Source organism: Pyrus communis, chromosome 14 (genome assembly GCF_963583255.1).
Source record: "Pyrus communis chromosome 14, drPyrComm1.1, whole genome shotgun sequence".
Classification (NCBI taxonomy): Eukaryota; Viridiplantae; Streptophyta; class Magnoliopsida; order Rosales; family Rosaceae; genus Pyrus; species Pyrus communis.
In genome coordinates this window covers 2684249-2697684 of record NC_084816.1, presented here as the reverse complement: position 1 = coordinate 2697684, position 13436 = coordinate 2684249, and the positions used below count along the sequence as shown (strand labels likewise).

Sequence of the window (13436 nt, the reverse complement as noted above, 5' to 3'; positions counted from 1 at the left end):
TGACCAAGTAGGAATCAGTTCGACTAAGAGACAAGGCAGATTGCAAGCACTCTAATCCGACAAACAGCCCAAGGGGCTTGAACTCCAACCTACAATTCATCTAAATTCCAGAGATATATAGCATTGTACAAACTCATTCGAAATAAGAAGAAACTTGAGATGTTTAGGTTTGACCAAGAAGAAGTTAATTATGCTCTTAAGCTCAGCCAAAGCGATCCAACTACTTATGAAGAAGATATAACAAGTGATAAGCATGATATCAGAACGGAAAAACCAACTTGGTTTAAATGTGGTGACATCATCTACTAAGGCATGGCATATGCCACCAAGTTCCTATCTACCAGAAGGACCAGTGATTGGAAGGGATGCAGACAAGAGGAAAATTACTGACTTGCTGTTGAAAGAAGCACCTCATACCGTTAACTTTCATGTAGTTAGCATTGTTGGTATGGCTGGGGTGGGAAAGACAACACTTGCAAGACATGTTTTTTATGATGATGAAATGAAAGATTTTAACCTAAAAGTATGGGTATCTGTGTCGGATGACTTCAATCTTGAAAGAGTGACAAAGGCAATTCTTGAATCCGCCACATCTGGTCCGATGGCCGAATTCAACAAGGTTCAAGAAAGTTTGAGTAAGGAATTAAGTGGCAAAAAGTTTCTAATTTTTCTAGACGATGTCTGGAATACATGTGTCTATGATTTGTGGACAAAATTACAGTCTCCTTTTCGTGTTGGAGCATTAGGAAGTAAGATAGTTGTGACAACACGCGATGCAAATGTTGCAAAAATGATGGGTTCCACTGTCTATCAATTGGATTGCATATCAGATGATCAATGTTGGAAAGTCTTTGAGCATCATTCCCTCTTGGACATTACCAATAATAGGCCGCAAAATTTTGAGTTGGTTAAGAAGAAAATTGTTGCAAAATGCAGCGGATTGCCCTTGGCTGCAAGGACTCTCGGTGGTCTTCTATGCTGTAAACAAGTAGAAGAATGGGAGGAAATCTTAAACAACAAGATGTGGAGTCTATCAGATAATAGTGGCATTCTCCCAGTATTAAAGTTGAGCTATCACTATCTCCCTTCGAGTTTGAAACGATGCTTTGCCTATTGTTCCCTACTTCCGAATGACTATGAATTTGGGGAGAAGCAGTTGATCCTTCTATGGGTTGCAGAGGGTTTGGTTCAACAACGACCAGAGGACAAGAAACAATTTGAAGATACAGGTAGTGATTATTTTCAAGAGCTATTGTCTAGGTCGTTATTTCAAAAGGCAAGCAAAGGCAATGACAAATATGTAATGCATGACCTTGTTGGTGAGTTGGCACGGTGGGCTGCAGCTGAAATATGCTTTTCACTGGAGGATAAGGAAAATGATGACTTACAACTTAAACCATTTCCGATGGCTCGTCATATGTCTTATGTCAGTGGTGAGTATGATGGTGTTAAAAAATTTGAGGCCATCTCCAGAGTTAAACATTTGAGGACATTCCTACCACTTTCACAATCTGATGGTAACAATCTAACTCGTAGGGTTACATTTGATCTATTGCCAAAATTGCGAATCTTACGAGTGCTTTCACTGAATGGCTATGAAATAACTGAGCTGCCCAATGCAATTGGTAAATTGTGGAATCTACGGTATCTTGACCTTTCTTACACACAAATAAAGAGTTTGCCTACATCAATAACAACTCTTTGCAATTTGTAGACATTGTTTTTAGAAAATTGTTATAATTTGAAGGTATTAACTGTAGACATGAGTAATCTAATTAGTTTGCGACATCTCCACATTGCCAAAATATATTTGTTGGAAGGAATGCCTCCGCATTTAGGTAGACTGACGAATTTGCAATCCTTGCCGTATTTTGTGGCGGGTAAAGGTAGTGATCAGTCTGGGATAAGAGAGATAGGGTCCCTATTGCATCTTCAATGGACATTGTGCCTCTCAGGATTGGAGAACGTGAAGGACGGTAAGGATGCTAGCGGGGCCAATTTAATAGGCAAGGAAAGGCTTGATTCATTGGAGCTGAAATGGTCTTATTTGAGCAGATCGAGAGAAATGGAGTTGGGCGTGCTTGACATGTTACAACCTCCTAAAAATCTCAAAGAGCTCACCATCCAGTGTTATGCTGGATTGAAATTTTCATCGTGGATTGGAGATCCTCTGTTCTCTAACATGGTGCGTGTGAGCTTATACAATTGTACTAATTGTCATCTCTTGCCACCAGTTGGACAGTTGCCTTGCCTTAAAGAACTTTATGTCAGTGGAATGTCTGCAGTGGAAGTTGTTGGTCCTGAATTCTATGGAGAGGGTAGCTTGCCCTTTCGAGTATTAGAGATTCTCAAGTTGTCGGATATGAAGCACTGGGAGAAATGGCTGCCTTTCGATCAGGATATGGAAAGTGGTTTTTTCCCTGGCCTAAAATTTCTTTCAATCCAAATGTGCCCTAAGCTGGGGGGTGAGTTGCCGAAGAAACTTAATTCGTTAACAACACTTGAGATTGTTAGATGCGAGGAATTGGTGGTTGCAATTGCCAACTATGAACAAGTGAGAGAATTAAAGATTGACGGTTGCAAAGCGCTGGTACATTCAACAACTGAGGTTGACTTGAAGCTATTAGAGACCTTGTGCCTCTCAAATATTTTGGAGCTGCGGTTGCAAGCAGGGGGATTTACGAAAGGATTAGGCAAGATTAAGGAGTTGACGATTCTCAGTTGTGAGCAGCTGACGGCTTCATTGAAAAATGAGGATAGATGTTTCCCTCACCTGATTTCTCTTGTTCGTTTGGTTATTGGAGACAACTCTGCCCTTGTTGAAGATCTTGGAAAAGAATTGGAGGGGTTGCTGCAGGTTCCAATATTAGCTTGTAAGCTTGAATATCTAGAAATCAACAAATGCGAACGTCTTTCGAAGCTGCCAAAGGGGTTGCATCAATTGTCATCTCTTCAGAAGCTTCACATATGGCAATGTTCACGTCTAGTTTCTTTTCCAGATGTTGGCCTGCCACCTTCTCTTAGAGTCTTGAAGATCACGGAATGCGACTCTCTGGTGTATGTTTCAAAATATCAAATTCCCCGAAATCTGAAAAGAATACATATATCGAGGTGTGGAAGTTTGAAATCATTAGTGGAGGAGGAGGAGCTTGTTGGTTCTTCTTCGTCTTCTTTTTCTCTTTCTCTTGAGCACTTGGAGATATCTGTTTGTCCATCTCTGACATCGTTATCATTGAGAGGCCAGCTTTACACGGCGCTTAAGCACCTTGAGATATTCACCTGTGAGCAGCTAGAGTTAATAGCACCAGACCGGTTCTTCCGCGACAATGCTAATAATTCTCTTGAATATATTAGTATTGGCAGTTGTCAAAATCTGAAATCCTTGCCGGAGGGCCTATGCCACCTCTCCAATCTTCAAGCTTTTGTGGTTTCCAACTGTGGAAGTCTTGTTTCCATCCCGAGACTGAGTTGGGGGAGAAGAGCCTCCAATCTTAAAGAGATCAGAATCACCGGCTGCGAAAAATTGGTGGTGTTACCGGAAGACATTCACAATCTCGCCTCTCTTCAGGAATTGGAGATTGACTACTTGGAAGGTTTGACTTCCTTTCCCCCCAACCTGACTTCACTTCAAGTTTATGAAGTCAAGAGTTGTAAGAAGCTCTGGGAGTGGGGATTGCACAAACTCACCTCTCTCAAAAAGTTGTTGATCCAAAGTGAAGATCCAGACGTGGTGTCGTTTCCGCCCCACGGGAAGGAGGAGATGCTGCTCCCCAAATCTCTCACTGAGCTCACAATTTCTGGCTTCCCAAATCTGAAGAAGTTCAGCAAGAGCATTCACTTCCTCACCTCTCTTCAGACTCTGAAGCTCCATGATTGCCCAAAGCTAGCGTCCATTCCAGAGCAGGGCTTGCCTCTTTCACTTGAGCAGTTCACGATCGACGAGTGTCCTCTACTAGAAGAGAGATGTCAACCTGGAAAAGGACGATACTGGCCCAAAATATCCCACATTCCTTGCCTGGACATATAGATCATACGACGGTCTGAAACTCCAGGTACTTCTAGTTTCAAACAACATTTTAATGCCATTTAATTCAAAATATCCAAAACGTGCTAAAAACATGGCATGTAATCCATTTACAACTTTCATGTGGCAAGTTTTCCATATACTATTTCAACATTATCCGATCATATCGATCTTTCTCCATGCAGCTGATCGAGTGGCCTGGTCCTTGGTGCGTACGCGCGTGACACATGACATGAACCAGTTCTGGCACATGTCCAGAATCGAACTTATGAAGGCACTATGGGTAAGTAACTTTCTGATAACCTCCTCCCACAGAGAGCAGAAAGAGGAACATGCAAAAACTGGAAGCACATTTGCATATGATATAATTTGTGATCGTCCCAGAATATATATGTAAGAATTCTATCATGTACCAGATCTTTCAATAAATTGTGAGTATATACAGCTATCTTATATTTCACGATCATGAATGAATCGAATATTTTACGAGTCTTTCGTGCAGTGGTAAATGCTCTTACTAATTTGTGCTAAAAGCTCGTTTGCATGTAAGGAGTATTGCTATTTTTTGCGGTTTCATCAATGACCAACAATCTATGAACCTTGTCCCACATGTTGTAGATTTCTTTGTGCCTGCTATGATGAATACTCCCCGCTACAAACTCATGGACGACGCCATCTATTTCGATTAAGCTCATCCCACGAGTAGTCTCCAATTCGTTTTCTCCGATGAGTTTCTGAATTTCAGTTGCACTTTCCTTTTCTCCAGTATTGGCAAACATAATCCCTGCTAGTTTGTATCTGTCACCAGACATTGGTTCCAGTTCAGTCAAGTGCTTGAATGCAAGGTTCCCTCTCCTCAGGTCACCATGCGTCCGACAAGCGCCAAGCAACGCACCCCAGATAACTGAATTGGGGTTTTCCGGCATTGACATGATGAGCTCTTCCGCCTCTTCTAGCCGCCCGGCACGGCCGAGAAGGTCTACCATGCATCCATAATGTTCAATGGATGGTCTTATCCCATAGTCATGCACCATTTTGTAAAAGTACTCGTATCCCATTTCGACACGCCCGGCATGGGAACAAGCAGATAAAATAGCCACAAAAATGACTTCGTTTGGATACATTCCGTTCGCAACCATTTCATCAAACAGTTCGAAACATTTCTCAGCATCCCCATGTATGGCAAAACCAGAAATCATAGCTCCCCAAGTAACTGCATCTTTTTGTGACATCTTCCGAAAGATTTTGTAACCGTGTTCAATGCTGCCACATTTGGCATACATGTCTATGAGAGCAGTGCCAAGAGTCACACTAATCTTAGCCCCGATTTTATCAGCATATGTATGTATCCATTTCCCTTGATCTAGAGCTCCCAAATGAGCACAGGCAGACAATGAGCTCACTAGGGTCGATTCGTTTGCAGAAACCTTCAAAATCATCGTCATTTTTCGGAAAATCCCTAATGCATCTGCATACATACCGTTCTTTGTGTACCCTCCTATCATTGCGCTCCAAGATGCATCATCTTTTGCCACCATGTTATCAAACATTGCCCTAGCCTTCTCTACTTGACCCCATCTAAGGTACCCAGAAATTAAGGAGTTCTTTGCAAGCGTGTTTTCCTCAGAGAACCCTGCGAGTACTTGTTCTGCGCAATCCAAACTGTCTGTTGAACTCGAGTACATGTGTATTAGTGAGCTGTGAACGTGAGTATCCATAGCTACGCCGGCCTTAACTATCCGGCAATGCACTTGTCTGCCTTCAAAGAGTGCATTCAGTTGGGAACATGCTTTAAGAACAAAGGTGTAAGTGTAATTGTCTGGTTTCAATCTATCTAGTAAAAGTTTGTTATACAATAACAACGAGTGATATGGGGACTTAACCAAAATTAATCCTCTGATCATGTTGTTGTAGGCAAATACATCAGGATAAGATATTCTATCGAAAATCGACAAGGCGTGGTGAATTTGCGAGACTATCACATAGGACTGGAGAAGCCTACCGGCATTTAGAGGGCGGTCAAGGAGGCCGGATACAACCAACTGAGCATGCACCTGTCTCACTTCTTGGAAGTTGCAGCACATTTGAAGCAAAACCAGAGTGGTTGGCATTCTCACTGTGATTTTCGGAGAGAAGGATGGCAGGTTGTTATGATTGGGAAGAGACGGAGGAGCGAGAGCAGCCATGTAAGGCAGCAGCGAGCGAAATGGGAGCAGCCTAAACTGGGAAGACACGGTTGTCGGTGTAATGCTAATGGTTATTGCAGAGGCACCTTAGAGTTCTGCAAATATTTCGAGCCACAGAAACCCAAAAAAGTCCAAAGCAAACAGATAATATGAAGATAATTACATCTGGGTGGTCCACACATTACAAAATCCAGCTCATTTCACATAGATCATTCAACGCGCATATTATAGCTGTCAAGGTATTGCACAAAAGGACTTATAAATATTACAAATTACAAATGCCACCCACAGAGTGATAATATTTAATTTAATTAAATGGAAAGTATCTTATAGCTCTAGCACTTGCGGAAGAAACATGGATGGAAACCTGATGAATTAAAAAATTGTAAATTTTCTCACGCCATAAGAATATACTAATTGGCGGAAAATGGTCAGGAAATTCATAGTAACCGGAACAACAACACTAGGATGCCGGCGGTTAGCATTAGCAATGGAGATGGGTAGCGTGTGGTATGAGCCCCATTTACATCCTTGGCCACCTCCGTAGATGGTGGTAAGGCAGGGCATTCCAGACCTTCCTTTCCGTCATGGCACTCATTGGCGAAAAGCCCAGGTGGGTACTTTCCGTAGAGGTTAATGTAGCTGAACATAATTGAAGCGCATTCGTTTGTCAAGTCATTAAGCACATCTGCATAAGGGCAAGCCAATTCCTTGAATGCATCACAACACTGTTTAGCAGGGTATTGGGGTCCTTTGCATTGGCTTGTGATAGTAGTATAGTTCAAAAACTCAAAGTTCACTGGACAACCTGCAAATAGCAGAAGCCAAAATTTCAACTGACTAAGTTATTTATTTCCTATATAGATCTACCAAAAGAAAATGGGTCCAAAACAAGCGTTAAGTGATGCAGAACCGAAAAGAGACTTGGTGTGACAACATAAGCTACCAAGTTCATATACCAAAACCCAACTTCTTTTTTTTATGATCCATCCTAAACAAGCTTCTATCCTTCGACGACTCTCAAAGGAACAAAACATAAGTTCCTTCTACCTATAATTCCCAAATCAATGGAAAAAGTAGAGAGGGGCACCAAATAGCAACACGACTTTTCAACTATCATACGGAATATTGGGCAATTCAATGGTACAAAAGGCTTCAAAGAGAAGACAATACACACAGCACAATCAAGTTGCAGAATGCTTATGCATCGATTTCTTGGCTTCAAATTGAAGCCCGATCTAAAGCTCCTCTATTTTCTTTTTCCTATACGCGCGAGTTAAAAAGTAAACTAAATATCAGCATATCAAATCCTATGTAAGCAGATATATGATGAACCATCAACCACCTGCTGCCTACTAAATTTTGATTTCATTTCGTCAATTAATTTCTCAAAACAAGTTTGATGTGGACTTAACAAACCCAAAACTCAGAGTATAGAAAAGACAAGTCCTTGATTACTAGTGGGGTTATCCTAATTAAGCCCAATCCATCATCCTCCATTAACAGATCATAGCTCACAAACAACACACACACTCGATACGCTTTCATCCTCCAACTCAGTAAAATTGAAGCCAGAAAAATCAATCAAATGGGCATTTTCCAAAAGTAGAAACAATCGCTTCTCCACCTTTTAGCACTGCATTTCAATCTCTAGAGTAAAAAATTTATGATATCAACAAAGAAAGAACATATTTTTCAGAAAAGGGTGTGAAGGAAATAACCTTTCTTGGCCTGCAGCAAGTGCCGGCCGACAGAAGCCTGAGAGACAAAGACACCATCTGCAGCCACACACACAGAAATCAAAAAGTTCAGAGCTTTGCCGAATCTAAGCTTATTTGAATCAAAACCCAGCAAAATTACAACATATAAATACATATGTAGAATTTTAGATGTGGGCAAGTACCTGAAATGAAAGTTGGAGAGGAAGAAGAAGCAGGAAGACCCAGAAGGAGGAAGAGGAAAACAATGGAAAAGCAGAAGCAGAAGCTCTGATTAAACACCATACTTTCTGTGTTTTCCGAGAGCACAGATGGGAACCCAAGTCAGAGATCAAAGATCTCTCTTTATTTGCCTTAGAATTTAGAAAATGTCACAGTTGATTGAAAAACTAATTAAAAGGGTTTGAAAATTTTGAGTTTTAACGATAAAGACAAAATAAATGGTAAAGTGAATAGTATCAGGTTTGACTTTTTAACGTAAAAATGTAATTTTTCATTAAAGTGAACAGTACCGCAGACTTTTCGTTAAAACTCCTAAGATTAAAAGCATAGAGTGCATGTCTTGTAGCTAATCCTAAGCATTTTTTTTGTTTTATTGTTTTCGGCCGATGTTTATTTTTGTTTTTTGAAATTTTAAAAAAGACAATGTACTAAACTATTTTAATTTAAAAAAAAAAAAATTAAATTCGGTGCAAGGGCGGACACGTTACTCTGACTTATTGCCAATTCCCATTCGATTTTTAATAGTGGGTTCGGGGTAATGGGCAATGTTGTCTATCTCCAATGCCTTTATCTTAATAGAATTGCGCATTAGCTCGACCATTTCCAACCAAAATCCTGCTGTCACCACAAAGATATGGTCCACCATAGTCAGTTCCTTTTCACTACATTTGATATGATTATTAGACAAGAATTTTCTGCCTTCCGCTTTCGATGGTTTTTCGTGCTTTTTTGTTTTGTGTGATCACGGTTAAGTCATGTTTACATTTTATATTGTTTTTTTATATAGATAATAAGACAAAAATGAATACTAATATAAAATATTGACATGACTTAACCGTGACTACCCAAACAGAAAGTCACGAGAGGACACCGAAAGTGGGAAGGTAGACAATCCTTATCCATAATTATTATGTTCGGTGTACAATTCATAAATGCCACCTTCTACAACTTTTTGAGATGGAAACTTTTATGAAACTAATTTACCGTAATTACGACATCGTCTCAGGTTAATAATTGTAACTATTTCGATCTTTGATTAATGACTTATCGTAAAAGAACAGGTTATTTCAGGGCGTGGTGGCGCATGGAGCCGTATGGTAACATGTGGTGGCGCGTGCGACGGTGGATGTAGGTTTTTAGACACCGAATTTGGTAGTTTGAGTCTCGTTTTTCAATAATCTTCATACTTTTCAATTATTTTACCAACTAATGGTTCTTTTCACTTTAAGAGTGTCATGTGGGGAGTTCGAACATACAATGTATGGGTGAACTTTTGCTTTTAAACTATATTACGTATATGTTTTCAAAATTGATTTTATGTGATGCTTTTATATCGTACTTTGCTTTTACCTAAATTATGCAAATGTTTTATGTGATGAGGAGGATGCGATTAATAATCTTGTGATGATAACCGTAACTCTATTCTCTCACCACGTATTTAGATGTCGTCCATGACCTTGCACTTTCGAGAAAAAGAAAAATGCATAAATAAAAGTTCGAAATAAGGTGAGTACTCAAGTATTATCCAACTTAATAAGTATCAAAGATATTACAAAAAATAATGAAATAAATGAATAAGTAATCAACAATTGTGTACTGCAATTAATAAATCAAGGGAAAATTAGAATCCTTTGCATTTTTTTTAGTACTTTTTAGATCAAATATTGGTTCTATTTTAAAATTTGATTAAGGCGCCTCAAACAATAGTCACCTCAGTATTTTTATATTTATCTAAATACATATCATTATTGTATTTTTTTTTTTAGAATTAAAATGCTAATTATTAAATTCCAAATATATCCTTGTTGGCTGATATTTATTTGTACGTGACCTTTTAATTTTTTGCAGGAAGTAATTTATGATTTGTTGAATTTGAGAATGTGGATTTCTTCTGCCACGTTTGAATTTGTGTTCTCCCATTTTTGAATTTTGAATGGGTTTATGCAATTCAATTAGTGGTTATTTTCACAATTTCATCTTGTTGTCGTGTGAGATAATTAGACGTATATATGATATTATTCTGCTACTTCATTCTCGGTTTCTGGCGGCTTGAAACTGGTACGTTGAGCAGGTTTCAATAAAAATTTCTACTGCTTCATGTTTATGAAGAGGCTGATACATTGATCCATCTTCTTATTCTTTTAGTAATTTATGTGAATATAGAATTGGTCTAAATTATTACTTTAGAGAGCATTCCGGCCCAAGACGGATCACTTCCCGGGCCCGCTCCACCACCGTAGCACGATATTGTCCGCTTTGAGCTTACCATTCCCTCACGGTTTTGTTTTTAGGAACTCACGAGCAACTTCCCAATGGATCACCTATCATGGGATTGCTCTAGCCCCCTTGTCGCTTAACTTCGGAGTTTATACGGAACCCGAAGCCAGTGAGCTCCCAAAAGACCTCGTGTTAGGTAAAGATAAGAATATACATATAAGGATCACTCCCCTAGGCGATGTGGGATGTCACAGAAAAGCTATGATCTTTTGCCTTCTAATTTGTCGTTTTAATTTGTGGAGAGAGTTTTTTCATTCAAAACTTTTTCTAGGATATGCTTTTTTAAGTTTGAAATTCAAAGAAAAAAAATGATATGTACCTCATTAGTTTTCCAAATTGCAAATAAAGATGATAGCCCCTTAGTTTTCAGGTTCGTAGGCACTCTTTCCATTTCGAATAGCGTTAGAATCCCTCCTGAAGTTGCCAATTCCTTTTTTGCAGCTACAAATATGGAAAGAGAAAAATTGGAGGAAGTCGGAGAGCAAAACTTGCCCAGTTGTTTGTGATAAACCAAAGAAGTTTGAATCAACTATGCTTGATGTTATACAATCTTGTTGTGATACTGATGCTGCTTTTAGTACGGATAAGTAGTCCTAGTCTTACATTGAATTGTACTTCGTGTATAATGTACCAGACAATATATGTAATGTACCAATTATATTTTTTTTAAATAAATATAAACGTACCAAATACGCATCAAACGATATATGTAATGTAACAATTATATATTTTTTAATAAATATAAACGTACCAAAAATATATATAATGTACCAAACGCAAAGTTTATTAACTAGGTAAATTTGATTTCACAAATCAACCATTGCAACGTGGTGAAGATGTTAGGTTGTTGCTCAGACGGAAGTGCCCTTACTAGTTTATGAGTCCATCACAAATGGGACTCTTGCAAGCCATATCCACATTAATAAATGCAATCAGTAGACTTCTTCACTTAGATTTTCATGGAAAAGAAATACGAACCTACCAAATACTTATAAAAAAATATATTAAAGTAATGTACCAAATATGTACCAAGAAGAAATATACGATTAATCAAAAGCACTAAACAAAGAACAAATAGAAAAGCATCCAAACAAAATAAACGGACAATTTCTTCTACTAATAAACATGATTGAATTCAAATGCACATATCTGAAATAAACATTGAAAAAACATCACTAGCAAATATAGAAGGAAAATTTTATTGAATTACGATAGAAATTTCAACATGGTACAATAGAAATTTCGTTTGAAAGCATTGGTGTAAGGAAGGAGAAGAAGAGCGTACATCACGTTTCATGTGGTAATTTGAAAGACTTCTTATTGAAATTGAATACTACATTATCTACAAGATTTTAGAAGTTTTGATATAATATCTAGGAATTAAAACGTACATTAAATATAGTGGCAAGTTGGGTAGTTTTTCATTATAAAAAAAGACTACTTCTAATACATGTGGCACCTAAATTGTAGGCAGATGTTTAACTCTAAAAAGGCATGAATGTTTAATCTCAATATTTAAAAAACTAAGCACCTGTATCAAAATGTCCCATACATCAATGAGCCTCAACTTCCAAACCATACAAAACCCTCTGCGATACACATCTGTAAGCTTCCGAAACGTTTGCCAAGTCAGCAAACTATCAGAAGCAGCCTGATGACTCTTCCCAGCCACACGATCAACCCCAAGCTTGTTAGCCACTCTCTCTAATCCTCCATAAATCTCTCGAGAAACCCTAATCATGCTTTGATGTCATACACATTTTTCCCAAGGTACATATCCACCAAGTCCGTGAAAGTGTTCATGTCTTGCGGCAAACGATTGTGATTCAGCATCTTGATCAGGTACACGAAATCGTAAGCGCTATGGAAAGTCACCCATGTCAATCGGGATTGCTTGGAGAACAGCAAAAATTTATGCCACAGCAAGGCGAAGTCGGAAGAACGAATACCCTTTTCCTTGTTCTTAATGAAATCGATTCCTTGGCTTTTAAGCAACCGAATCGAACTTGTATTCTGAAGGTCACGTTCGACATCGAAGTCCCTGAAGTTGAACTCCCATATGTAGCAGCTATTTGTGCCAAAGCTGGGTAGGTTTCCGTTGTTGTCCGAGAGCGTTAGCCCTAACTGGATTATGTTGGTGTTGTCGACGTTGGCCTTCATGAGCTCATATTTGGACGCCGGGGTTAAGGGTGTGTAGGAATCGGAATATTGGAAAACCGTGCCCGGGAATTCAGTGGCTATGTAGAGAAAAGGGTGGCAACGAATCATGGACTGAATTAGAGAAAACTCGGTTTCCAAATTCTGTTGCCAAACGCGTCGAATCTCGACGTTCTTCATCGTCTATGGTATTAGGGTTTCTGTAGAATGTTTCTTGGAATGATGTTGAATGATGTTACGCTCTAATGAGGCCGGCTATAATGATATATATAGAGAGGAAGTTTATACTCCAAATCCAAGTGCAATTAGGAAATATAGTCTCTAGCTATTTCCAACTGACCGACTTTATTTCCAAGAGAGAGTAGGAAACCCTAGCTGAAAAGGGATAGTGTTACTGCGTTACTAAGTATAAAGGATTCCAATCCTAAGTAATCTAATCCAATTCAATTAGTCACCAAACATGACCTAAATGTCTTGCAATCGTTTCCTTTTTCAAACATCCAAACATCTTTGTTTTTCTTTCTTTCTTATGTACATTAAAGGGAATCGAACTCTGAGCGAATCTTAATATTAACCCACAAATATGAACTAACCTTAATCTTAATGGAACGCTGAATTGATCTTAATATTAACCCACTAATATGAACTAATCTTAATTTTAATCGAATGCTGAACTATTCTTAATGTTAAAATCGAGGCTTTTCATTGAAAAAAACAAGCTGTTACTACCACTCCGAAATGATCATCCAGCCCTCCATATGCAAATTTTTCGCTCGTGTTTTTTATAGAGTGCATACGATAATTTTGGAGCACTACTAGAAAAAACACCTGGTGATCCTGTCTAGGTTGTTC

At 38.7% G+C, this 13436-nt stretch overlaps 2 protein-coding genes and 2 pseudogenes across 2 annotated transcripts; 1 reads left to right on the top strand and 3 right to left on the bottom strand.

The window, feature by feature from the left end:
* The first annotated feature begins 238 nt into the window (after positions 1–238).
* Positions 239–4146, top strand: LOC137716579 (putative disease resistance RPP13-like protein 1; annotated as a pseudogene).
* Positions 4147–4414: 268 nt separating this feature from the next.
* On the bottom strand, positions 4415–6339 carry LOC137716580 (pentatricopeptide repeat-containing protein At2g20540-like). The gene has a single exon (XM_068456030.1). It carries the CDS (start codon positions 6208–6210, stop codon positions 4552–4554), a length of 1659 nt encoding a protein of 552 aa, XP_068312131.1. The 5' UTR covers positions 6211–6339; the 3' UTR covers positions 4415–4551.
* Positions 6340–6349: 10 nt separating this feature from the next.
* LOC137716581 (GPI-anchored protein LLG1-like) lies at positions 6350–8310 on the bottom strand. The gene is made up of 3 exons (XM_068456032.1): positions 8114–8310; positions 7932–7988; positions 6350–7018 (listed from the first exon to the last, which is right to left on the bottom strand). The coding sequence occupies exons 1-3, from the start codon at positions 8211–8213 to the stop codon at positions 6651–6653; spliced, it is 525 nt and encodes a 174-aa protein (XP_068312133.1). The 5' UTR covers positions 8214–8310; the 3' UTR covers positions 6350–6650.
* Positions 8311–11543: 3233 nt separating this feature from the next.
* Positions 11544–12764, bottom strand: LOC137715633 (probable CCR4-associated factor 1 homolog 11; annotated as a pseudogene).
* Positions 12765–13436: the final 672 nt, after the last annotated feature.